We start from the raw sequence: 27,533 nt of genomic DNA on the forward strand, positions 1-27,533 counted from the left end.
TCACTGGTCTACCCAGTTCGTATCTTTGAGTGGTTTATGCCTGTTTAAGCGTATGATGAAACTTTAGTGCATTATGTATGTCTCGTGTTTTGGGCATGTTTGAGCGTATGAAGTATATTTTTTTGTAAGAGGTGAGGTGAGGTGAAATTGGGTTTAACGTCGTGCTTGAGAATATTTCGCTCATATGACGACGAATTTTTGTACGATGCAAGTGTTAGTCTGTGTGTTCAGTTTGGATAGAATGAAGAATGTGTAATCGCAAGATTACAGTATGTTTGAGTAAATGATGTATGTTGGTTTATGTGATGTATTGGTGTAAAATGTTTGACTGTATGATGGAACTTGGATACCACTTGTGTGTTTGACGGGGTTTGTTTTTTATTTGAGTGGACTCCTGTTGGGACTTTTCCGTATTTCAAAGAAACCATGTATCAATATTATTATGTAATTACCAGTCATTCGACAGTATGACCTGTGCATTTGAAAGAGACGATGTATCAATATTATCATGTGATTACCTTGATCAGTAGACGGATTTACCCGTGGCGAGACGTGACCCTAATCTGAGAGGCATGTTTTTCTTGGGCATGATACAGCATGTTCTCCAACATCCTTGACATTGCTCTCCGTGGCGTGCTAGAAGTCATCACTCGATGAAGTAGGTGATCCCAGCTAATAATCAATATAATGATAAAACATTACAACATTACACCTCTCAAGTCTCAAATGACACAACCGACCCCATCTGTCTTCATTATTGCATTTTACAAGGTTGAAACATTCACCCTATCACACATTCCTTCTGCAACATTCTTCTGAAAACTACTCCTATATAATCTATTTTCCAAGAGTTGACGTTTTGGAATAACAAAATGTATCTTCATGCTTTCTGAAGTCACGTTGCTGTTTGTCACTCATTGTCATTCACGTGGAATGTCTTGTTAGCAACGGTGCGGACTGGTAGCCTAGTGGTTAAAGCGTTCGCTCGTCACGCCCAAGACAGGGTTCGATTCCCCACATGGGCACAATGTGTGGAGCCCATTTCCGGTGTCCCCCGTCGTAATATTGCTGGAATATTGCTAAAAGCGGCGTAAAACCCAACTCACTCACTCACTCTTGTTAGTAACACGTTTATCTTGTTACTGAGGCAGAGGGGTAGACTAGCGGTTAAAGGTCACATGCAACCAACAAATCAAACATAATTAAAACACAATTATCACTTATTCATGACATATAATATACATTGCTGATTATGAAAAAAACATATAAACAAAATTATAAGCGTACAATCGCAAATCAAAAGTGCAATATTGTGTACTTGGGTTTACTTCCCAAGAAACGAAGCAGCCGGGATACCGAACCCAGTCAGAGCGGGTGGGTGTGCACTCAAGTGTAACAGCTGGCTCATTTGCAGATGCGCTCACGGCTCATTGTGTGTGCGTGTGTATATAGAGATGTTGGGTTTTGTAAATACATGCTCATTTTTTGTGTATAACATTTTACAATCAACAGACATCATAACATGTCATGTGTACAAGTATCACACCTGCCTGTCTGTGTAATTACATATACATAATGTGATAGAGACCGAACTCGGGCAATAAATCAATGCATAAATCATGTGCTATGAGCCTAGCCCAGCTGTTGAAACCATTTCCACCAAGCGCTGGGGGAACAATTAGTGAATCGTTTGAACTCCGATTTCGTGCGGTTTTTTTCATCGCGTTATTTTTCAACTTTATAAGTTGAATTTGCATTTTTGATGATTTGTTTCGGTAAGTCCATACCGAAAGGTATCTGAATCTGCAAAGTTGTGTGACCTTTAAAGTTTTCAATTATCAGGCCAAAGACCACGTTTCGAACTTCACACAGGTAGAGTGTACGAAACCTATCTTCGATCTTTCTCGGTATTGCTGAAAATTAAAAGGTGTAAAATCACCTTCTCGCTTATCTTGTTCTGATTCAATGTACTGCTCCCAAAACACACCTTAACGCGACTGTTTAGTACGCGTCCCTTTTAAAACATATATATTGCCTTTTTTTTCTTAAGTGTGGGGAGGAAAGATGAAAGGAACTCTTCCGACACAAATCATTCCAGTACTTCATGACGCTTTAGCTATAGCTTGTTCATTTACCATGGAATGGCCATTGGTCAACAAACTGGAGTGTGATGTTTGTATCAGAAATGGCAGTGCAATGGCAACAAACCAAGATGTAAAGCTTAAGAGGGATAAAGTGCAATAAGCACATCAAACGCCGCTTGTACAAAGAGCTGATCAGAAGTGGATACGTGTAGACGTCACACACCGTTACACATGAAGCCAGGCTAGCTTGTTGTCGTCGTCATCATCATCATCATCATTATTAGAAACCTGTGGATGTCCAAACAAGATAAGGCTAAGGCTCTAAACTGTTGTTGAAACCAGTTTACTGAAGATGCATTTGAACAAGACAATTGGTAAATAATCAATTGCATGTAAAACTACGTACATATCTGAAGTATTTTCAGAAGACCATTACAAGAGAGGGGTATTACACAGACGTGATGTGTGGTATGTGCGCGCGATTCACTGTAACAACAATTGTAACACAAGTACAGACATAATAGTTACTATCGATTTTCTCTTTCTTTGTTTCTTTCTTGGAAGACAGAAAGGTTGTAACCTTTATATTAAAAAAAACTTTGAAAGTGTTGTTTCCTTACTTCTTTGTTTACATTAGTTTTGGAAAGTTAAAGACCACGTTCCCGAAAACTTGTAAGTGTTTACAGAAACCATTTAGGGTATTATACCATACACCTTATTGGGAAACTCTGAAATACGTTTTGATTACACTACACTGTGCTGTTGGTTTTCATGTGTTATTATTTCATAAAGAGTTAAAACTTGTCCCTGTTTCTTGTCTCCTTGTTGCTTTTTGTGTGTTTTCCTACAAATCCTACATGGAAGGTATCAACCCGTGGATCAGCGGGTAATAGGATCATAGCTATCACACTGTAATCAGTTAAATAACGATACCATTGACTGAACGATTTCCAGATCTTATACATCAGCTGAACAAAAAATGGTTTTACGAGGACGGTCGATTTCGTATTATTTCCATGTAAGTGAAATAACATATGCATCACATAGCATTTTCACAAGTAGAAACTTATTTTTGAAAACTTTGTAACAAAAACAATAATATTATGCGTCCTGAAAAGTGGGCAAGATGTCGATTCGCTGTGTATTTCAAGCGAATAGGACCAGGAAGCGCCTGGAAGGCAATCACAGAAATAGGTTGTTCATGTTTGTAAGACACCTGACCAACCGACGGTGATATATTTTAAAGTTTTAATAAAGACAAGGTAAGGGTTCGGATAATATGTCTCTCAGTACAATCCAATTTTACTACAAGCAAAAAAGACATACTGTATTAAGGGATCACGCACTTGGCTTTTAAAAGCATTGATGTGAATACTTTTCAAACAATAGTGAAAGAAACAAACACCAACATGCCTACAGCATGAGACATGTACTTAGTGTGCCACACAATAACACACACATGTGACTGTCCTGAAATACTTAAGAAAAGTTTGCGCAAAGTATTGTTAACCGGTGGATTCTGGTTACAGTTATGTCATGTATTACTATTAAATGGGACTCAGATTAGTCTCATAGTTACCCTGTAAAGCCCTGCAATATAACAGCTGACTGAATAGCCGTTAACTAGTAATTAGTAGAATTAATTACTTCATTCTAATCAGTGAAATATACCCCAAGTGATTGCTATACAAACACACACCCTGAAGCAAGTTTCCGCTTGTACAAACAACATGGCGGAACCGAGACTACTCTAGGTCACGTGGTCCCATCGGACCGAAGTATTTATAAGAAAGGTGAACATGGAACCAGCAGTCGAGCAACAAACGGACAATCGGATATTCCTCTAAATTGCAAGTGCTATTCTGAGCTTTGATAAAAATGGACAGGAATAGTTCGCGTCTTGTTCTGGTGGATAATGATTTCCTGGACAGTGAAAGTGGAGGTGAGTTGTTGCTGCATACGCCTTATAAATGGCTGATTTAACCGATAATGACTAAAACAGTTTATATCAAAAACTAAATGATTAAACATTAGATATAGTAGAATTCATCCATGACATCTACGTCAGACCATGAGTTTGGTTTGCTGATGACCAAAAACAATAATGAATCAGATTGTACAACTATACGATTTAATTTCAAAATCAGTGCTAAATACTTTGTAGGTATCATTATTTTTACCATATCTGGTATGCAATTTGTATGACGCTTGTGATAAGGTCATTATGAACACGTCGTTCCAAATTGTAAGCCTGATTTTGTGTAGTGTTGAGGCTGGATAATGCACAGGCCGTCAGCGATTGATGGAGTTGTCCTGTATTATGGAAGTGTCTTAGGTATATATAATCGTGTACACTACAGTGTGTTATATGAAAGAGAAGGTATATTCGTATTCTGACATCCAAAGAAACGTCTTTACAACCGAACTGAAGATATTACCAGAACCAATGTCTCAATACAGAAGATGTTTTGTCAATTTTTTGTGTTAACTTTACAAGCAGCTGTGTATTCAGTCTGGGTTCAGTGTTATACCGTGTGGTGTTTTACATTGAAATGATATAGTATTTACATGTGTCGAGTCGACTAGAGATTCGTCTCCTAATTAACACTGCTTTAATCTTACGTTTGCCAATGGACAATGTACAAATGATCTGTCATGATTATGGAAAAAGTTTTGTTGTTATATTATATGTTGTATTAGTGAGTGAGTGAGTTAATATTTAGCGTCACATCGGCAACAATTCAGCCAAATCGTGACGAGAACAATTTAATTTATATCATTATTAAAATAAATTTTGAACGGAAAAACCAGGACAGTAAAACACTAGAGTATCACAGATATAAATATAAAACTAGTAACCTATCGTAAAATGATAGCACTATAGACAGTACAAAATAAAACTGATACTAGTGAGGGAGTATGGTTTTACGCCGGTTTTAGCAATTTCCAGCAATATCACGGCGGGGGAACACCAGAAATGGGCTTCACACATTGTACCCATGTGGGAGTCGAACCATGGTCTTCGGCGTGACGAGAAGACGCTGTAACCACCAGGCTACCCCACCTGCCCGGTTATGTACAATAACGTGATACAAGTTATACCTTTCTCATGGTTAAGTATATATAATATGGACAAGAAGTTGCAAAGTGATATATAGGCTACTACGCACTTCATTCTTTTAATGTAACTTCTTTTGGTATTTAGGTTCCCTGAGATATGAGGATTTAAATATCTGTAATTTGATTAGTTTTGGGTATTCACAACGTTCACTTTGCTGAATTTCCCCATCTTTCTCGGAAAGTAATCTCTGCAGTAATTGTACATTTTGTTTTCAGTCTAACTTGACTGTACCGTGTTTGTTCACAGGTGAATCATCGTCGGGGTATGAATCCAGTGACTCTACAAATATAAATTCAAGCTTCGCCCCTTCTCACCGGGCGCATCTCTCATCTCAGAACCAAGTGATGATCTTCAAAAGCACAGCAGGCCTTCAGGATAGCCTCGCTTTCATTCTCAGCATGCCCGAGTTGTGCGACGTGACTTTTCTTGTCGGTAAAGATCAAGTTCCGGTTCATGGAGTCAAAGCCATTGTAGCAACTCGTAGCAGGTAAGAATGTAACGTCATTATGTAAAGTAACATGTACATTCAACAGACCTGAAGCCCATAAAGACATATTTTAATGGCAAAGATATGAAATCTTCTTCATCTTCATTTGTGATACTTAAAACAATTCAGAACACATAAGTCAGATACTGTCTACACAACTATTCCAGGTCTTTGTATCAGCTGGTCCTGCACCATCAAAGACAGTCTGAGTTGATGAAGACAACCAAGAAGAGATTCAAGAAACAGAAACCCTCTCCCTACCCAAACACGCTCGTCATCCACGTCCTTGACTACGAGGTGGAGACTTTCAGAAGGTTCATCACCTTTGTCCACTCGGGCAAGGTCAAGGTTGACGTCAACCATGTTGTCGGTGGGTTCTTATTATAATTTGAACGTAAATGGAAAACAGAACTTCCGAATTGGACCATCAAGTTAACTTAGTAAACTGCACGGTTAACCCACGTCTACATTGTATTTCAGGTCTTCTTTGCGCATCAGAAGAGTTTCAACTTCCTGATCTCCGCACTGCTTGCAAGGACTTCATAGACAGATGTCAAGGTCATGGACAGAGGAAAAAGCTTGGAGAAACAGCCACACAATATCTTCAAAAAGTACCTGCTTCAAAGCTGCTAGCCAAGGTATATATTTAGCCACATTTTAATGCTTTTAAACTTTGAAACATCTACGTTTGGTATGTACATATCAAACTTGTGTCATTTTAGCAATATTTTCATTTGATTTTGTCTTTTACAGTTACCATGAAAACCAAGCCGTAACCTAAGTGTACAAGACTAAAGGCTAGGCATAGAAGGCTGCTGTCGATGCACCAGCGGTGGCAGTGATCCGAATAGACGAGCCTTAACGACACCTACCACAAAAGGTGTGGATGCACCCAAAGCAGGGACAGTCATCTTTACCTCGTCGCACAAGTTCCGAGGAAGATAGAAAACAGATGGTATACTATAGATATGCCGCTCCAGAAACCAAGCACATATCTGTAAGGTCTTATGACCAGAAGAGAGGTTACAACCACCTTACTGCACCAGCAGACAGGGCAACTCAGGAAGATTCCACTCATGTTATTTTTTTATAGGATAGGATATTTATACAGCGCACATATCCACGCAACTAGTGCTTGCTCAAGGCGCTGGTATTTCTTTTTTTTCCCTCGATCACTGGATGTCAACCTCAACGGCACATCTTATCATCAATCTCAACTCCCTGGGGAGTATACAACTCTTGTAGCCACTAGGCGCACCGAGTTACTGTGGCTTTCTCATCCTCACGCGGTACCCACTCACACCTGGGTGGACTGGGACACATAGTCACAGTACTTTGTCCAAGTTCACTGCACATTGCTGTACTCGCAACTAGGTATTTGCACGTAATCATGTGGCCACAATGTTATCTATATTATGACCGTGTATTCATTAGAAATGTGTCACTTTCACATTGGCTTTATATATATGACTGAAAATAAATCTTAACTTGAATTATGTTTTGTTGTGTACTCTGTTATCTAATTATTGTTACCGTTTACACCACTTCGATGCCGTGACACTGTTATACCACAGGACGTTAAAATATGAAACTTGATGCCCTGCATGGCGCTCGACATTAACCTACAACAAGCAATGCTCTTCGCAGAGTCAGGATACTGTACTACCCATCAAAGTTTAGACTCACTAGTGCAAATGTAGCCAGTCAACTGTTCTGAACTTGATTTTGCAAAATATTCCATTCAGTTTAAAGGTACTGTTTACACATGAACTAATGTGTTGTAAAACAAATCCGTAACGGTTGTCATGAGTTCAGTAAATGATGAAAATCAGTGCAAATTGGTGAATTATTAACAAAACTTTACATCCAAACGCAGCTGTTCACATGAACGATACTTGCACATGCTTGTCAGCAATTGGATGCATGGTCCTCGTACAATTCATCTGCATAAAGTTTGCAATTGGTTCCCCCAAGTTACTGGAGAAATTCATCTTCGATGTAAACATATATATATAAATATATATACATAACATATACTGAGTGCTTTAGGTGAGTCTAAACTTTTGATGGGTAGTATATAAAAACCATAGTATACATTAAAACCATATCCTCTATTGTCCCAAACCTTGATTGACATGCCTCAACGCTTCACTGCTTATTAAGCCAACTGTGCAAATTAATTACGACTACAAAATACAGTCACAAATCACTTTTACTTTTAACCGAAACAACGGATAAATAGAAGAAAGCTCTGCTAAAACGCAGACTCTATATTGTATGATGAGTATGAGTTCATCAATCACTATTAAATAGTGATGATAACAGGTGTTCACGGACATCCTGTCCCAGAATGAGTGAGTGAGTTTAGTTTTGCGCCGCTCTTAGCAATATTCCAGCAAAATCACGGCGGGGGACACCATAAATTGGATTCACACATTATAGCCATGTGAGGAATCGAACCCGGGTCTTCGGCTTGACGCGCGAACGCTTTAACCACTAGACTACCCCTGCGCCCCTCCCCAGAGGTGGGACCTGTCAGAATCAAATGGAAGGGCTAATCAAATGTTCACCTGGTAAATGCGGAAATCTTTTACATGTCTACCATAAAACTTTTTCAAAGCTCCACAGAGGCCACGGATGTTTCAACTTTGGTCAGACAACTTTTTGTTAAAAGGGGCATGATCGTGTGAACTTCCAAAGTTGTGAAAGAAGGTTGAAGCTGCATGAATATTCTTCGATTATATTAAGAGTAAGTTGGCCATGGTTTATTTGTACATTTCGTTTCTGTCGCTCTTTGATGAATTCTCAATGAATGAAGCCAGAGGAATGCTTCTAAGCTTTTCAACACAAGTCGGAATGGTTTATTGTGCATTGAAATATGTTTCTTTTGTTTTGTATGTGCGGAGGGGAACGCTCTCCTGCTACTGCTGCTGCAACAACAACAACAACAACAACAAACTACTACTACTACTACTACTACTACTACTACTACTACTACTACTACTACTACTGCGAAGAATACTTTCACATGTCACCGTAACCTTACATCGATGAGACCAGGGTAGTTGAAAACCCAATACGGGCGTGCTTCAATACTGTTTCCACAAATCAGTAAAAAGCACACAAGAGTGAAGGTCAAGGTGACCGTAAAAGGAGAGAAGGAAAGAGAAAAAAAGAACAACCCGACTGTTGAATTATCTCAAACTCTATCCAGCAGATCTTCTTTCACCAAAACTCCGACATACTATCGTCGTACAATACCCTGGGGGTGTTTATTCATTAGTGATTATTAAACACATTTCAAAGAGATCATGTATCAATATTATCATGCAATTAGAGATGAGACTACCTCCATGTTAACATTTACGACCCGAAGGCATACGTGTCTACATGCTGTAACCTTAATAACAGACTAGTGATTATTTGGTGTTAGAAAGTACGTGATCTAGCTAGCTCGTGGTATTGACCTCGGATTAGTGTCCACGGGTCATGTTATCGCAATCTTCCCCGAGGTATAAAAATGGGTCATCACAGGTCAAGAATAGAAGGAATAATTCATTATACGGCCAAGTCAAGGGTAAGAGTTGGTGAAATAATTGTATACAATCTAAAGATCAAACGTTTCATAGAGTCTCTTCATTCCTAAATTTGCCTTTGTCTGTATGCAAGTGTAATAATATAAGAGTAACATGTAGTTTTCATTGAGGTGATGTGAGGTGAAATTGGGTATGCGTGTGTATGTGTATGTGCGGCTGCTTGTACTAGCCCAGACTTAAGCTGGTTTTATAGTGCTAGCTCACTGAGATACCATGCCACAGTGAAGCATGAATACCCCACTCAGACACATTATACTGACTCCGAGCCGACCAGTCCTTGTTGTACCCATTAATGCCGAGCGCCAGGCAGGGACCAACAAGTACCATATTGTAACGTCTTTTGGTATGACGCGGTCGGGGATCGAACCCGCGACCTTCCGCTCTCCGGGCGGACGCTCTAACCACTACACCACGGAGGCGGTCAGTTTTCATTGAGAATACATGTAAGCAGTATAGGGTAATGGACACATATATTCTTAAAACAGTAGGGTAATACAATACACCCTTCAAACTTAATAACATTATTAGGTAAAAATCATGATTTGGATTATTGTTCAAAAACAAACAAAATCATGGTAAAAAACAATCAATTGAATGAGAGAATACTGATGCAGTAAAGGTGGAACCACGTCTCATTCGCATGAAAGTAGTCGTAATCGACGCTTGTACTGCAATGCAAAAAACACGTCTCATTAGAGCATATCCAGGTGGTCAGGCTGTCGAAGACGAAGTCCATTTCTTAGTTAACTGTCCTTATGTTTCAGAATCTGATCTTCGGTTTGATTTGTTTCAAAAAGCTAGTATTTTACGCCCAGACTTTGCTCAGTTATCAAACACTGAACAAGCTGCATTCCTCTTACATACAGAACATATTGTTAATCCACTGGGCACTTTAGTTAGCTGTATCTATCAGCTATCAACCCAATAACATATTTATATTTTTTGTCCAAGTGCTTTCATATGTGTGGTACCCTTTCATGTTTTAAACTTAAAGTTTATACGTTTTATGCACATATTGTCTAGTGTCTCATTGGCCATCTGGCCAAAATAAACTATTTTGTCTCTGTCTGGTCATTATGTTCGGTAATGGAGCATGCCGGCCACTCTGTTGGCGGTGCATGAAAGACCATATCAGCAGAGTTTCAACCAGAGCGCATCATACTTGAGGCAGTAAGGCCAAGATTGACGTCGGCTCAACGTAATAATGCAGTTGGGAGAAGCAGGGGCTTCTCAACAAGCTCTAGCGAGGCACTCTGGCGTGTCGGGACAGACTATCTCTGCCTTATGGGCACGGTACAGAACCACTCAAAGTCCAAATGTAACCACAATCGCTCATCTCCGTCTCCGTCTCCGAAAGTATGGTGACATGGTCTCGTGCTGCTTGTGTCATGTCAACTGGTTTCGATATTAAACTTTGACAGTCAGTGTCAAGTACCAGTTATTAATATACAGGTACGAGTTTACGACAAACAGTCTGTGCAAGAACTTTATTTTATTTGTATGTTTCATTACTGCGATCGATGTATGAATGGTATTGCAGCGTGACAGTTAAAACACTTTCGTTCACCTTTCTCTGGCAATATCTCTCTTGAATCAAGGTACGCATTCGTTCTAGGTGTTGTGACCCACTCTATACCTACGCAATTAATCTTACCGTACAGTGACAATATTCAGATTTTAAATGAAGTTCAAAAATATATATTAAACTCCAAAAGGTTCAGTAATTGGATATAATGTTTATGATCTAAATAATTCACGGATTCAATGTATTACTTTATTTTAAATGTCTTATTCTCCTCTTGTATATATCTTTCTATCCCTGTACATATAGTTTGTTTCACTTTTGCATCTAAGCACTGTAAATAGGAGAGGGTTGCACTAAACTGGAATAACCTGTACCCAATCCATTCTCTTGGATAAATATGTTTAAATCAAATTAATCTTACCTTGTATTTGACACCGATGTAACCAAAATACTAAAATATACACCGTCAGTGGATATAATACCCAGGCTTGACTGTCCTTTGAAATTCCGTTTGGTGTATTACATGACGGGAAACATATCTTCCATGGATGGAACTTACTACTATTTTACCTGCAGTGTACATGTCATTTTAAGTCATGGCTGGATTGTCAAAAATTGGTTATAGCTGCAGGGATGGTGAAAATCCAGCTAGGGTCCATGCAGGAAGGAAATGTACTGTAAGTCCCCATGGTACCTAGTATAGTGAGAGCCGTGAAGGTCCAGGTTAGAATGTGCCTTCAGTAACCCATGCTTGTCGTAAGAGGCGACTAACGGGATCGGGTGGTCAGGCTCGCTGACTTTGTTGACACATATCATCGGTTCCCCATTGCGTAGATTGATGCTCATGCTGCTGATCACTGGATTGTGTGGCCCAGACTCGATTATTTACAGACCGCCGCCATATAGCTGGAATATTGCGGAGTGCGGCATAAAACTAAACTCACTCACTAGTATGGTGATCTACCATCGGCTATTGGCAATCTATAGCCTGTTTGTATTTTGTATCGTCTTCTACAGGTAAAATGTTTGAGATTAAATTACCTGTTTTACATTAATATCTGTGACAGTCTAGTTGTTTTACTGTCCTTCGTTGACAGGTATTTATATTGTGCTTTTAATTATTAAACATCTATAAATTGATTTGGTCACGATATAGCTGAAATATTGCCAATGTGACATAAAATCTTGACTCACTCACTATGAGGAATGCAGAAATACATCATCGCAAATTCATAAAATGTTTTTAAAAAATGCAGTTAATTAAAAAGTGATAATCAATGTACAAGTTGGCAGTAAATCAATCCACTCACTCAGTCACATGGTTGGATCACTGAAATTCAGTGATAACACCAAGTGAAGGGGAAAACAAGTTGCGATACGAAATCGTGATCTTCGCCGTACCACACCTCCCTCAAGTAACACAACTGTGAACTATTGCACGTAGCCATGCATAAATCTTTTACATGTGAAACCATTTGAATTATTAAACATATATTTTATATTACTTTTTTAGGTCAGTGCTCTTTTTGTCACTCATTTTCATTCATGCTGTTACGTCATATCAGCAACACGTTTGTTTGTATCAAACAAGTCAGCGAGCCTGACCACCTGAGCTTAACCACGAAAATAAAAAACAAACAAAAGAAAATTAAGTTCTTTTCTAATGGTTTATAAAATAAATATAGCTGAAAAAACTGCCGCAAAGTACGTTGTTCTGAGGTATCTTAGATTATACAATTCGTATCGTCTTTTGTCAGGTTTCTAGACAAAAACATTGTTTACTACATTACTTCGTTCACTTGTGTCCATTTAACGAAATTGTTAAAAACATCACTTTAAAGAATGTTTCAATCGTATTGGTTGAGCAGATACCTATTACAGAAAGAAAAAAATACCATGAATGAAAGAACTATAACGCTGGGACTCATGTTAGAATTACAACGAATCGTTCGCACGTTCAACATATCACGCCTGGGTAATACCAATCTTTCGAAATGGTAGTCCGAAACGACTTTAGACACGAACGTTGTAATTATGTTCTCTACGATTGACATGGTCTAAAACCCTTCCGTAAACTAATTGGTTAACAGCATTTTTAAACTTCACTCTGATATTGTACAGCCGCGTGTTTCTACTGTTGGTGTGAAACTGTGCACACATGAAGTCACAGGGTATAACATCAAAGTTTACATGCACCTGCTTCTGATCCAATCATTTACAAGAGTATTGATAATCACTACATCTTGGTATGTTGCCAGTGCATACACATTAAGATTAAGGCACATACTTCGAGAACAGTACACTCATTGTTGTGGTTTCAAGGTTTCAAGGTTTCTATTCTCAAAAATCACGAACAAAAGCATATATTTACAAATAGCAGTATTACAAGTAACATGATCGACATGACAGTTAACGACATTGCTGAGAAACCCACATTTCTTACATCCTAAATCGACAAGCTAAAGGATGTTGCACCACAGAGTGTTCGAATCATCTCAATCGGATATGTTAAGTTAATCCTTAAACACGTTGAAAACAGTGCAAGAAACATAATGTAAAATGGTCACTAACGACACAGATATATCAACGTCGTAAGTCTTTACATCATTTGGATAATTTCTTACCTTATATCAGCAACTTGAAATATTGCAAATTAAGTGAGTTGACCCTTTGGCAATATTTAAACAATGTAGAGAAAGACCAGATATGAGTTTCACACATTGTATCCATGTGAGGTTCGAATCCCAATGCACAGTTACAAGATAGCAACCCGTGCTTGTGTCTTCGCAAAGAGAAAATCCACATGTACAGAAGATATCAACTTGTGGCTCGCCAAGTGAAAAGGATGAGTGATGACAATTATTAGAACTTTCTAATCAATGAAATCAACATGAAGTGATTGTTGTATCAACATAAAACCGACCCGTGAAGATCCGGGCTAGAATCGCTCTTCAGCAACCCAAGCCAGTCGTAAAAGGCGACTAACGGGATCTGGTGTTCAGGCTTGCTGCCGTGGTTGCTACATGCCATCGTATCCCATTTGCGTAGATCGATGCTCGTGCTCCTGAATTGTCTGGTGCAGACTCGATTATTTACACACACCTGGCATATGGCTGGAATATTGCTGCGTGAATGGTTAAAAAACCCAAAACAACCAAGCAAACAACATAAAACCTAAAGCATGTTGCCGTTTATAATATAGCGCAGAAGTGACTATTCCTGCTTACTTCGTTTCTCTTCCCTTGGTCATAGCTTGCTTGCGATATTTCTATTCTCTTTGTCATATGGTAGTAAACCTGCCATGAACAGATAGAAGGCTCTGATATCATGCACCGTAACACATTCCAGATGACGGCCTGCAACTTCAGTGCTGAATCCCTTGGACGTGCCATCCTATCAGGTTTAACCCTTTGCTGTACAACAACCCAAAACAAAAGAGTTCAATTTCTTTGGGCACATAGTTTACTGTACATGTATTTTAAGATGCCAATTATTAGAAGGAATAAATACACCCACAATCATGTCTGATGTAATTTCTAAAACCAATTACTAAATACTAGTATCACTTTGGCCTACCATGTCGAATGTTAGCACAGATTCACGAGAAACTGTAATAGAAGCACCAATGTTCTTTTTCTTGAAATAATGTATTTTGGTTTGTTTTATTTGTCTATTTCTCTGATAAAAACATTAAAATATCGTTTCAAGTATTGTTTTCCATCTTCAATGAAATAGAAAAAAAACAGAGTCGCAGGTAACGATATTTGTTTCTAGAAAACAGAAAAAAATGTTTCACAGGAACCGGACAGGATTTTATACGATACTTTCGAAGTGTATATACTCTGGAGGATATATTACATTGCACCATGCTCTAGGGTTTTCAGCTGTGTGACTCCGTTAGAGCAAGCCTGTCGTTCCCAAAGTATCAATGCTGTGATTAGCATATCTACACAATCTAAAGCACGTTCGTGTTTGTAAAACAACATGACGAAGCAGACTATTTCCGGTCACCTGGTGCCATAATTCGGGTTCACGAAGGATTTATAAGAAAGGCGAATGTGTAATAGAAATCCATTCAACAAACAGGCACATTGACACTTCTCTATATTTGTAGTGGTAATCATAGTGTAGATGCAGGAAGGACAGAACTGCTTCACAACTTCGGCTGGCTGATAATGATTTCCTGGACAGTGAAGGTGAAGGAGCGTGTATAATATAATGCTGATTCAACATGCAATGTGGATGATCGTGTTCACAGGCGAATTTATACAGCGGTCGGTAGACGTATGAAAATACAAACAAATGGAAGTGTTTATTCAAGCATTTGATGTCACTGTAATAGTGGCGTTTAAGATACCGCATATACATGCATAAAGAGAATAGGAAAACATGTCACATGGTTGAACATTTGTGTTGCAGGAACCTTCTATTCAGCGATAAGAGTGATCAATCTGAGGTATAGTTTTCCTGTTTTTTCAATGGATAATAATGAGGTCTAATGTTTGTCGGATGAAAGATGGGTTTGAGGAGGTTTAGTTTAGTAATTGCTGTGTGTTTATAATGGAGTGAGTACTGCTTAGAGCAGCATCAGCAGTTTTGCAGCTATTCGTCACGAGAAATAGAATACACGGAACAAAATACAAATGATGTTGAAAATCTCTAAAATCTCAGAGACATATTACATGGATATTTGTAGTGGCTGCACACATGACTGATTAGATCTACATGTGCCATTTACAGGATCTCGGATATCATGGAGCTACATTAAGTCTGAATTAGAATACATATTGGCAGTGCAATCAAATGTTGTGTATTGTATTATGCTATTCCCCAGGTGAATCAACAACTGGTCATGAATCCTATGAGGCTTCCATCCAGTCCAAAGATCATCTTTAAAAGCACTGCCGGTCTTCGTTGCAGCTTCTCGTTCATACTGAGCATTCCCGAACTTTGTGACGTCACGTTCCTTTTAGGCAAGGATTAATTCTCTTCTCATGGGGTCAAGGCCATTCTAGCAACTCGTAGTACATCTCTTATGTATCAACATCATTATATGTCACAATAATTTTCTTAAGAAACATCTTGGTCTTAACGAGCAAGTCTCAAGGTCATTCAATAAGGGATGTCGTGCACCTTATGAAATTGACCTGAACACGCCAGACATCCATAAAGCCTGATGAAGTCGCAATGTCTGTTATGACACCACTTCAGACACAGATCAAGCTTCACGTAGTGTCCATCTTGACCGTATATGCAACGTATATATACGTCGTAATAGGGAAAGAGGTCTTTTTCCAGAATGCAGGTGATATGAAAGGTCAGACAGTTTGCATGTTCATTGTTCCAGGATAGAAAGCCATCATGTACAGCCTTCATTGCCAAACAGCCTCGCATTCCTTTTTTCAAACAGCTGGAAGAACTTCCGTCTTCTTTTTGAAACAGTTAGCTGGTTTCACAGAGAACAATAAAGGACACTGTTAGTGACAATGAGAAAAAGAGTTAGTGTGTGATTGTTGTATAACGTTCAGGAACTAGGACGTGTTGCATTACTTCAAGATCACAACGAGTCGCAAAAGAAAATTCCAATGGATTTCTGCTAATGTGATAAACACAATTTTATTTGATGCCATATTGATGGTTGATGTATAGCTTGAATATTTCGATTACTTTTAATGATTGGACATATTTAAGGGGTACTTCCAATCAAGAATGCTTCCGTACGTACATGTGTCTGTGTATAAATGTGTACCGGTGTGTGTTTCAAGTGTGTGCGTCTGTGGGTGAGGGCGTGTTTGAGTGTGCGCGATTGCATCTTCTTTTTTTACGTTTCGATTTGAGAGTTTTTCGTTAGGGAATGATGTATGTTGTGTTTGTTGTTGTTGTTATATGCAGATTTCCAAATTGAAACGTAAGTTAAACTATAAATCAGTCCGCAAAATAACTAAAAGTGATTAGAGCGTCCGCCCAGAGAGCGGAAGGTCGCGGGTTCGATCCCCGACCATGTCATACCAAAAGACGTTAAAATATGGTACTTGTTGGTCCCTGCCTGGCGCTCAGCATTAATGGGTACAACAAGGACTGGTCGGCTCGGAGTCAGTATAATGTGTCTGAGTGGGGTATTCATGCTTCACTGCGGCATGGTATATCAGTGGGCTAGCACTATAAAACCAGCTTCAGTCTGGGCTAGTACAAGCAGCCGCACATACACATACACACGCATGCACGTCGTCATATGAGCGAAATATTCTCAAGCACGACGTAAAACCCAGTTTCAACTCACCTTACCTCACCTCACCTCACCTCACTAAAAGTGAAAGCAACAAACAACAAAGAAATGCAATGTAATTAACAGTTTTATTCGAAAATTAGCTGATTGTATAATTCAGTGCAAATAAATCTAAAGGAATTACAATGGCAGTATCTTCTGATACCAATTCAAAGGCAGTGTAATATAGAAGCCGTGATTATATCGTATAATATTCACCTCGTTACCATAGTTGTCTCAAAACAGGCCTGGGTTGAGTGTCCTGGGTGAAACGTGATGTTCACACAGCGGCTGGTCATCCTGTAACATGGAATGTATAGTGTTTTGTCACCTTACATACATGAGAAACGAAAGCTAAAGGAACTTCCTCTGGGGTAAACCATGCTGGAAAGGTACATGCCGTTGTAATACTTTGTAGTACTTTCAAGAATTCCCAGTCTAAATATAGCACATATTTAATTATCGTGCAGCAAGTCCCCATACTGAACGTCAACCTCATACTGACGGTCACGATCCGTAGGCATACTTGTTTTCATGCAGTAACCTCAATTTACAGACTAGTGTCTGCTCTGCGTAGGATGTAATATTGCAATTGGACTCCGATTAGACTCTTTTGTTCACGTAGTCCTGATTATTGCTTTATTAAATTATCTATTTATTTAAATGGGTCATCAAGGACACTAAACCTGGACAGTAGAATGTTTTAGCTTGCGAAGCTAAGTAAGAAACAGCTTGGCAAATATTGCTATATAATGTCTGTATATTAATATTTTAGTCATTTTTCCTCACCGTAATTTGATGCAAACTGACAATTTTTCCTTATTCTATATACAGACCAGCAGTGTCATCCTAGTTTCTGTTCGGCGTTATCTGCGACAGCTTTTACTCCTAAATTTCAAATGATTCAAACTGATTAAAAGTTTGAAACTATGGTAACATGCTCAAATAAACAGCACGGATTTCATCATGTTTATGTGAGACTTCTAATTCTGATTCTGTAATCCAACACCAGCTGCGCAAAGCTAACGCCAAAAAGCTTTCGTAAACACACAGTAAATTTAGAAATCAAAGGCCGCTGTATGTTAACGAATTTGGTCATAGAATTCTTGCCAGCCGGAATAATTGTGATTTAATCACAAGTGTTCTCTTCCGTCTGCTCTGAAACGCTTTGTTTTTGACAAGAAAAGGTACATATGTTGACAAGGTCTACTCTTGATTCCTACACTTCTCTGAGATTTAATCAAGTACACACAGTTGGTCAGAACCCCATGAATTCGCCTACTCCCATATTGGCTACCTATTAATCACGCACTTACTTCTTGTCCAGTGATTTTCAAGTTGTTTCCCCTGTATAGGAAAAACAAAGAAAGGTATAATTGGTTGGAGTCGGTTGGCAGTTTACACAGACAGAATACATTTGGGATAACTATTGCCTTACTGAAGTAGGAATACACTTGACGGATCAATGACTGCAGCGTATATAATCATATATCGGGTCGCAGAACGAAACCTTTCACAGTTCAGTGAGCTCGAGCGTAGCGCATATATAGATACAGGTATTGCTAATATCAAATATACATAAATATTCATCGACCAGATTACATCATTTTTCTATTTTCGAAGGACAAGAACGTGTGTGACGCTTACTATAAAATTATATAGCGGTTTGAATTCATTCTGGTGTTGAATTTGCCACCGATGTAATGAATGACATTTATATTTCTGTTCGTACTCTTGTTCTCTTGTACTCAGGTTAGCATCACATTTGTCTTGCAACTATTGACAGGAGAGGCATTTTGTGTGAGTCTGTGGCGGGGTGTAAGTCTGTGGTTGGATGTGACTCTGTGATTGGATGTGAGTCTGTGGTGGGGTGTGAGTCTGTGGTGGGGAGTGAGTCTGGTGGAGCGTGACTCTGTGGTGGAGTGTGACTCTGTGGTGGGGTGTGAGTCTTTGTTGGGGTGTGAGTCTGTGGTGGAGTGTGACTCTGTGGTGGGGTGTGAGTGTGTTGTGGTGTGTGAGTCTGTGGTGGGGGTGTTTGTCAGTGGTGGAGCGTGACTCTGTGGTGGAGTGTGACTCTGTGGTGGGGTATGACTCTGTGGTGGGGTGTGAGTGTGTTGTGGGGTGTGAATCTGTGGTGGGGTGTGAGTCTGTGGTGGAGCGTGACTCTGTGGTGGAGTGTGACTCTGTGGTGGGGTGTGAGTCTTTGTTGGGGTGTGAGTCTGTGGTGGAGTGTGACTCTGTGGTGGGGTGTGAGTCTGTGGTGGGGTGTGAGTCTTTGTTGGGGTGTGCGTCTGTGGTGGAGTGTGACTCTGTGGTGGAGTATGACTCTGTGGTGGGGTGTGAGTCTTTGTTGGGGTGTGAGTCTGTGGCGGGCTGTGAGTCTGTGGTGGAGAGTGAGTCTGTGGTGGAGTGTGACTCTGTGGTGGGGTCTGAGTCTGTGGTGGGATGTGAGTCTTTGTTGGGGTGTGAGTCTTTGTTGGGGTGTGAGTCTGTGGTGGAGTGTGACTCTGTGGTGGGGTGTGAGTCTATTGTGGTGTGTGAGTCTGTGGTGGATCGTGACGCTGTTGTGGAGTGTGACTGGTGGAGCGTGACTCTGTGGTGGAGCGTGAGTCTGTGGTGAGATGTGACTGTGGTGGGGTGTGAGTCTGTTGTGGGGTGTGAGTTTGTGGTGGGTGTTAGTCTGTGGTGGGGTGTGAGTGTGTTGTGGGGTGTGAGTCTGTGGCGGTGTGTGATCCTGTGGTTGGGTGTGAGTCCGTGGTGGGGTGTGACTCCGTGGTTGGGTATGAGTCTGTGGTGGGGTGTGAGTCTATGTTGGGGTGTGAGTCTTGGTGGCATGTGAGTCTGTGGTGGGTGTGAGTCTATGGTGGGTTGTTAGTTTGTGTGAGTCTGTTGTCTTTGTTGGGGTGTGAGTCTGTGGTGGAGTGTGACTCTGTGGTGGGGTGTGAGTCTATTGTGGTGTGTGAGTCTGTGGTGGATCGTGACGCTGTTGTGGAGTGTGACTGGTGGAGCGTGACTCTGTGGTGGAGCGTGAGTCTGTGGTGAGATGTGACTGTGGTGGGGTGTGAGTCTGTTGTGGGGTGTGAGTTTGTGGTGGGTGTTAGTCTGTGGTGGGGTGTGAGTGTGTTGTGGGGTGCGAGTCTGTGGCGGCGTGTGATCCTGTGGTTGGGTGTGAGTCCGTGGTGGGGTGTGACTCCGTGGTTGGGTATGAGTCTGTGGTGGGGTGTGAGTCTATGTTGGGGTGTGAGTCTTTGGTGGCATGTGAGTCTGTGGTGGGGTGTAAGTCTATGGTGGGTTGTTAGTTTGTGGTGGGTGTTAGTCTGTGGCGGGGTGTGAGTGTGTTGTGGGGTGTGAGCCTTTGGCGGGGTGTGAGTCTATGTTGGGGTGTGAGTTTGTTGTAGGGTGTGAATGTGTGGTGGAATGTGAGTTTGATGGGGTGTGAGTCTGTGGCGTGGTGTGAGTATCTGTTGGGGTGTGAGTTTGTGGTCGGGTGTGAGTCTGTGGTGGGGTGTGAGTTTCTTGTGGGATGTGAGTCTAAGGTTGAGTCTGTGGTGGGATGTGAGTCAGTGGTGTGGTGTGTGTCTGTGGTGGGGTGTGAGTCTGTGGTGGGGTGTGAGTCTGTGGTGGGTGTGAGTCTGTGGTGGAGCGTGACTGTGTGATGGGGTGTGACTGTTGTGAGGTGTGAGTCTTTGGTGGAGTGTGACTCTGTGGTGGGGTGTGAGTCTGTGGTGGAGCGTGACGCTGTGGTGGAGCGTGACTGGTGGAGTGTGACTGTGGTGGAGTGTGAGTCTGTGGTGAGATGTGACTGTGGTGGGGTGTGAGTTTGTGGTGGGTGTTAGTCTGTGGTGGGGTGTGACTGTGGTGTGGGGTGTGAGTCTGTGGCGGTGTGTGATCTTGTGGTTGGGTGTGAGTCCGTGGTAGGGTGTGAGTCTATGTTGGGGTGTGAGTCTTTGGTGGCATGTGAGTCTATGTTGGGGTGTGAATGTGTGGTGGAATGTGAGTTTGATGGGGTGTGAGTCCGTGGCGTGGTGTGAGTATCTGTTGGGGTGTGAGTTTGTGGTCGGGTGTGAATTTCTGGTGGGGTGTGAGTCTATGTTGGGTTGTGAGTCTGTGATGGGGTGTGAGTCTGTGGTGGGGTGTGAGTGTGGTTGGGTGTGTCGGTGTGGTGGGGAATGAGTCTGTGGTGGGGTGTGAGTCTGCTGTGGTGCGTCTGGAGAGTTGAAAGTGATGTGGTGCCGCGGATGGGGGTGTTTGGGTGGGTACAATGGTTTGGAATTCAAACTGAAACCATCGAGGACTTAGTAGGGTAACATCTCTCTGAAATAATGGCGCACATCTCTTTAGAGTATTATTTTACCTTGTAATGATAATATCATGCAGTTGCGAGTTTTCAAAGTGACCATGTATCGATATTATCTGTCTTCCCCCACATTTCAACACGTGAAATAATTATCAACAGTTAATGAAGATTAAATACAAAAAACTAAGCTAATCACTACGTCTTTCTCATCACCACAAACCCTTTCTCCGAGTCACTGCTACATCACCACAAACCCTGAACCAGTTACAGCTACATCACCACAAACCCTGAACCAGTTACAGCTACATCACCACAAACCCTGAATCAGTTACAGCTACATCACCACAAACCCTGAACTAGTTACAGCTACATCACCACAAACCCTGAATCAGTTACAGCTACATCACCACAAACCCTGAACCAGTTACAGCTACATCACCACAAACCCTGAATCAGTTACAGCTACATCACCTCAAACCCTGAACCAGTTACAGCTACATCACCACACACCCTGAACCAGTTACAGCTACATCACCTCAAACCCTGAATCAGTTACAGCTACATCACCACACACCACAAACCCTGAACCAGTTACAGCTACATCACCACAAACCCTGAACCAGTTACAGCTACATCACCACAAACCCTGAACCAGTTACAGCTACATCACCACAAACCCTGAACCAGTTACAGCTACATCACCACAAACCCTGAACCAGTTACAGCTACATCACCACAAACCCTGAACCAGTTACAGCTACATCACCACAAACCCTGAACCAATTACAGCTTGCAAACATGATACGACAGCTACAAGATTTCCCATGGTCACTTGGTGGCCTTGGCCAATGTATTAAGAAGGTGAATGTAGAAGTGAAAGTCATTCAATAAACGGACACACTACTTCTACTGTAAATATTCAATTCCAAGCTGAGTGAGGCTACACACTGGACAGGACTAGATAATGATTTTCTGACAGCGAAAGTGAAGGTGCGTGTCAGATAATGCTGATTCAACATGCAATGTGGATGATGGTGTTCACAGGCGTATTTAGGTAGCGGTCGGTAAACGTGTAAAATTACAACCAAATGGAAGTTTTAATTCAAGCATTACTCCGACCTTGCTGTGACAGTAGTGTTCGGCGTACGATTTACACACAGACACAGTAGGTAAACATGGCACTTGGTGAACATTTTTTATCACAAGAACGGTCGATACAACGATAACAAGTTTCAGTTTGAAACAAAGCCTTTTTTCCATTATTTCATTAAGAATCCGCTTATGGTTGGAATTGTGAGATGGATTTGAAGAGGACGCCTGTCACTAGTTTGTTGTGTTTCCAAAGTGGTGTTTGACGTTGCTGAGAGTCATTATGAGTCATTTGTAGGTTCTAAAGGGACTTGGGTTTCTGTGGACAAGACTATGGATTGGCAGGGGATTTGATGGTGTAACATTGTAATTCATTGTATTTGTTTCCAGGTGAGTCATCATCTGGTTATTTATCCATTGACTCTTCCATCCACTCGCGAAGATCAGGTTAGAACTGGTCTTCTTCAGTAACCCATGCTTCAGGACTTGTCATACTGAGCATGTACGACTTTTGTGACGTCACTCTCCTTGTTGGCATGGATTAGGTTCCGGCTCATCAGGCCAAGGCAATTCTGTGATCATATAGTATGATGGATCGTATATATATATACACACGATCCATCATACTATATGATCACAGAATTGCCTTATATATATATACACATATGCATATGATGTTGATTGTGTTTAGGAGTGATGTTGTACACACACACACACACACGCACGCACACACACACGCACTGAAAACAGTCAATGCCGTGTTATCTTTTCTTTTCTGTAAAAGAATGCAGTCGTAAACAGTTACGTGATAACAAGCATGCAACAGAAAATCTCATTTTAGATGTGATGGACGTTAATGCCGTTTCTATCAGTAGTTTTATATCATCCTTTACAAAATGTAAGTATCAATGCGTATTATACATATCTTGCGTATATCGATCCATTAACCGGTATACGAGCATTTTATAGGGTGTGGATTTGGAGCTATATACGTACAGACACCATTGGTGCTACAAAGCAGATGTTGAGTGAGCTGAATCCAGCACTCAGCCAACGATCAACGGTTCTTTGCTCGAACCACCAAGAAGGTTAAGTCACAACCTGGACCTTGAACCGCAAATGGCAAGGATCTTCAACCACAAAATATATGTTATTGTTATGCTCTTTCATAAACGATCATACAACTCTTGATCATCATTAACTTGATCAGCGTTCGAATTTTCCCTCTTTTCGGACTACGTAAAAGCTGGTAACACGTTTTGGTGGAGGACATTTTCAAATTCAATCAATAGAATCGATACCAGACGTTTGGATTAGATATCCAGCAACATGCAGGTGATCGACAGCGTGACAACCGACAGGTTTCTTCTGATTACAGCAATACGTCCTAATGTAATGACTGCCATCACACTCAACGCCAGTGTCTACTCAGAAAGTGCTGATGCCTGGTCACATCTCACTCACCTGATATCACATTAAGTCAGTTTGATTGCACATTTTCGGCAGAGCAGGACTAGCTCCAGTACCTTTTACTGTAGAATCATAATATTGTCTAAACTAGCTAGATCGTTGTGTCCGGTTGTTGGAAACTCTGATCCGCATCGGGATGTTTCTGGTCAGCCTAACTTCAATTTATGTTGTCATTGTCTTGTGCGGGTGCCTGCTTGCGTGTTTCACTGGAAGGGTAACAAGAAACTGTAGTAGAAAAAATGGTAAGCTGAGGTCGCTGACTCAAGAAGCCTCTTTGTTTCTTTCATTATCAGCCGAAAGCCGTAATTACAGGAAATCACTTACACAAAAAGACATTTCACAAGGCTCCTTTGGGCACAGTCATCGTTTAGTAACTAAACTTGCATCTGGAATACGTCTTTAAAGATATTACAAGAAAACACTTACACTAAAAGTTGTTTGTTTTTTTAAAGTCTCCTTGGACATTTCATCGTTTACTAACCAACCTGACATCTGGAAATAGATACAAGTTCTTTAAAGATACAAGTTCTGATAATTCATTTGACATTTAAAGAACATATTTACAACGCAAGTTTGTATTATTGATGCCGGGATGTTTACTAACTTGAAATTAGCTATGGCAATTTAGTTAAAGTGATTACATTTATGAGATTGTTTACTGAATTCGTACAAAATAAAACCAAAATGTCAACGAGTTATTAAAATAAATGGTATTTGTGTAAATGTACATTTATTTAAGAATCCAATGCCGTACTAAACAGGAGGGAGTATACAGTGTTGTGTTTTGTTTTCAGTGTCACAAATAGAAATCAGTACACTCGGAATTCAAGTAATTCTAGGTTCGGTTGTTTTCAATTTTTTAAATAGTTTATGGACTTCTGTGGGGTTTCAGTGAGTGGATATGATCAGTAATGTTTCAGCCACATACCGTACCCTTGTCCTGGAACTTCTTCAAGTACATGTTTCAAGTTCCTTAGCGGAACTGCCTGAAACCCGGACAAAGAATAACCGTGCCGGGTCACCCTGTAATACTAAAATCCATTTCAGAATCTGTACTTACGGTGAATATATGACTTCGTTGCTCGGCTCCAGCATCGCCGCAAACATACGAGCCAGCTGAATGCTTGTTAACGACGATAAGGATTGTAAATAAGAACTACAATCAAATCAGTAAAACAAACACAAACTCTGAAGCAAGTATTGGTTTTAAAAACATGTGGAACAGAGGCTAAACCAGGCCACGTGGTCCCTTGGTCCATGCACTCTTGATTTCTAAGAGGACTATGTGTATTGAGCCAACACTCGTACAACAAATAGACAAATTGATTTACCTCCAGTTTCAGCTTGTTAAGTATGGACGGGAGCGGTGCTTACGACTCCGTTTGGCTGGATAATGATTTCCTGGAGAGTGAAAGTGGAGGTGAGTGAATCTTGATGGAGCTTTAAATGCAGTGTCAATGCTGCTGTGACAGACGTCTAACCCAGTAAAAGAGGGCTGATGCAAAGCACCGTCTCATAAAACATTTTATAATCAAACGGACATGTTTCAATTACTCTGTGTTTGCAGAAATGAATTGTTGGGAATTAAACTCAGTTTAGTAGAATTGTACGATTCACAAGGAGTTCGAACGTAAACATTCCAACGAAGAAGGATAATTGGATAACAAGAATGTTTGACGGTCTGATGCAGCGTTAAAAAGCATCCATTAAAAGCAGAAAACCAATACAAGGTTCGTTGAGACTTCACCTTCAAATAATCAAGTTAAAATTATTTTACTTCCGACTAGCCCTGTGCCAGTTCCGTGTATTTCCCATAATGGCGTGGAAGAGAAATATCATGTTGCATTGATTACCGTATAAATACCATACGTCACGAAAAAGATATGTACAAACATTATTTAAAAAAAGATCGACACCCAGAGACATATACTTAAAGACTATAGTTAACAGAAACGCCAGACGAAATCTCACCAAACTACGCTGCAGTAACCTTGCTCTCCATTTTGAAACAGGACTATACAACAAGCCCCCAACCCACTGAATCAGAGAATATGCCCATTTTGCAGCAGTGTAGATGATGAAATCCACTTTCTTTTAAATTGCGATGTTTACAATGACTTAAGAATGAAGTTCTTAACCTTATAGATATTTCCGATTTTCAAAACGACTTACAACTTTTAAATGCTTTATGTCATCAGGACCATATATTTTATCTATTTTAGCAAATTCTGTTTCAAAGGAAGAGATTATTTACCTAAAGTTATGTATATATATGGTTTTATTAAAAACTTTCTACGGTGTATATTTTGACCCCCTAGATAACAATGTCTCACAAGCCTCTTACGGATGTGTGTAAAACATTATGTGTTTATTGTATATGTATTTTACATCTTGTTTACATACATCGTAGTTTGGGGAACTCTTCTTTCTCAGCAGAGACCAGGCGGATATCAAATCAATAGGAGTAAAGATATGTCAGATTTAATTATCTAAACGTTCACACAAATATAACATATGTTACATTTGGAATTACACTTTTTCATTATAGACAATCTTGATCTATTTTCGGTAAGGTGTTTGTGTTTTGTGACGAACTAAATAATCTGTGATTATATAAGTGATCTCAGTGAGTTGAAACGATAATTTTGTTCCTGCTCATTTATGTTACAATACATACAGGCAGTGTCTAAAATACATGTGAATGTAAGCAGTTGTTCATGCAAGGTGGTCTTATTAATTAACGTTGCGCTGATATCGGCATGTTGTTGGCATCTCATCTTTGATGCAATTATGTCAATCGCAGTGAGGTCAGTTAATTCAATGTGAAGAGAGTTGAAAGTTGACTTTGGTGAGAGTGAGTAGACGTTTTTTTTCTTATTTTGAATTGTTCGGTCAGCACATAATTTCAGATTATTTTGGATACTTGGGGATGAGTTCAAGAAACTGGTGTCAATCAGATCAGACTCCATGTTATTACACATTAAATTTTTGGCAAGTCTTACGAACTAACGTGATTCTTGGATATTAAACTACACTCACTAACTGATGTAGTCCCATTCGTGATATTGATGGAACACTATGATGGAATACGATGATGTAGTGCCGACAGATACGGAGAAGTGTCCTCGTTTCTATGGAGCCAAACTCCTAGGGAAGAAGTATAACGAAGAGGCAGAAGCACATGCTGTAAGGGACCTTCCACGGCAGCACATCACGCTTGTGACATCCACGGTGAGAGTTGGTCATTTGGTGTTCATCTTGCTTGAACATACCATTTCATAGCTTGTATCTAGTCTATTCATTATTATCGACAGTTGCAACACTCTGATACGTGACTGGAGAAACGTTCACGTTCCTGTCACCTGAATGTGTGACAGGTGGCTTCAGGGCTGCTGTTGACAGTGACATCACAGCGCATCAGTAGGAAATACCGCTGGTGTACATCATATCAATGAAACCAATAACGGTATGATTCTGTCAGTTCAAGGACACTGTTCAGTAAATGTGGGATTCAAACCCGCAACCGATAGTTCATGGTGTGATAGAGGTAAGATCCGGAGAAAGCATCTTCTCTTTATTATCCGCTCCAGTTTAAAGGC

General features: G+C 40.4%; 2 protein-coding genes across 2 annotated transcripts; one reads left to right on the top strand and one right to left on the bottom strand.

Annotated features, from left to right (window-relative positions):
• The first annotated feature begins 3,962 nt into the window (after nucleotides 1-3,962).
• LOC124261935 (serine-enriched protein-like) lies at nucleotides 3,963-16,250 on the top strand. Its single transcript, XM_046696301.1, has 5 exons — nucleotides 3,963-4,026; nucleotides 5,452-5,692; nucleotides 5,860-6,062; nucleotides 6,173-6,330; nucleotides 16,161-16,250. Exons 1-5 carry the CDS (start codon nucleotides 3,963-3,965, stop codon nucleotides 16,248-16,250), a joined length of 756 nt encoding a protein of 251 aa, XP_046552257.1.
• A 4,359-nt stretch (nucleotides 16,251-20,609) lies between these two features.
• Nucleotides 20,610-24,895, bottom strand: LOC124261936 (protodermal factor 1-like). Its single transcript, XM_046696302.1, has 2 exons — nucleotides 24,863-24,895; nucleotides 20,610-21,005 (listed from the first exon to the last, which is right to left on the bottom strand). The coding sequence occupies exons 1-2, from the start codon at nucleotides 24,893-24,895 to the stop codon at nucleotides 20,610-20,612; spliced, it is 429 nt and encodes a 142-aa protein (XP_046552258.1).
• Between the last annotated feature and the right edge of the window lie 2,638 nt (nucleotides 24,896-27,533).

Source organism: Haliotis rubra, unplaced genomic scaffold, assembly GCF_003918875.1.
Source record: "Haliotis rubra isolate DU_JTF1 unplaced genomic scaffold, ASM391887v1 Scf817, whole genome shotgun sequence".
NCBI classification, from domain to species: domain Eukaryota; kingdom Metazoa; phylum Mollusca; class Gastropoda; order Lepetellida; family Haliotidae; genus Haliotis; species Haliotis rubra.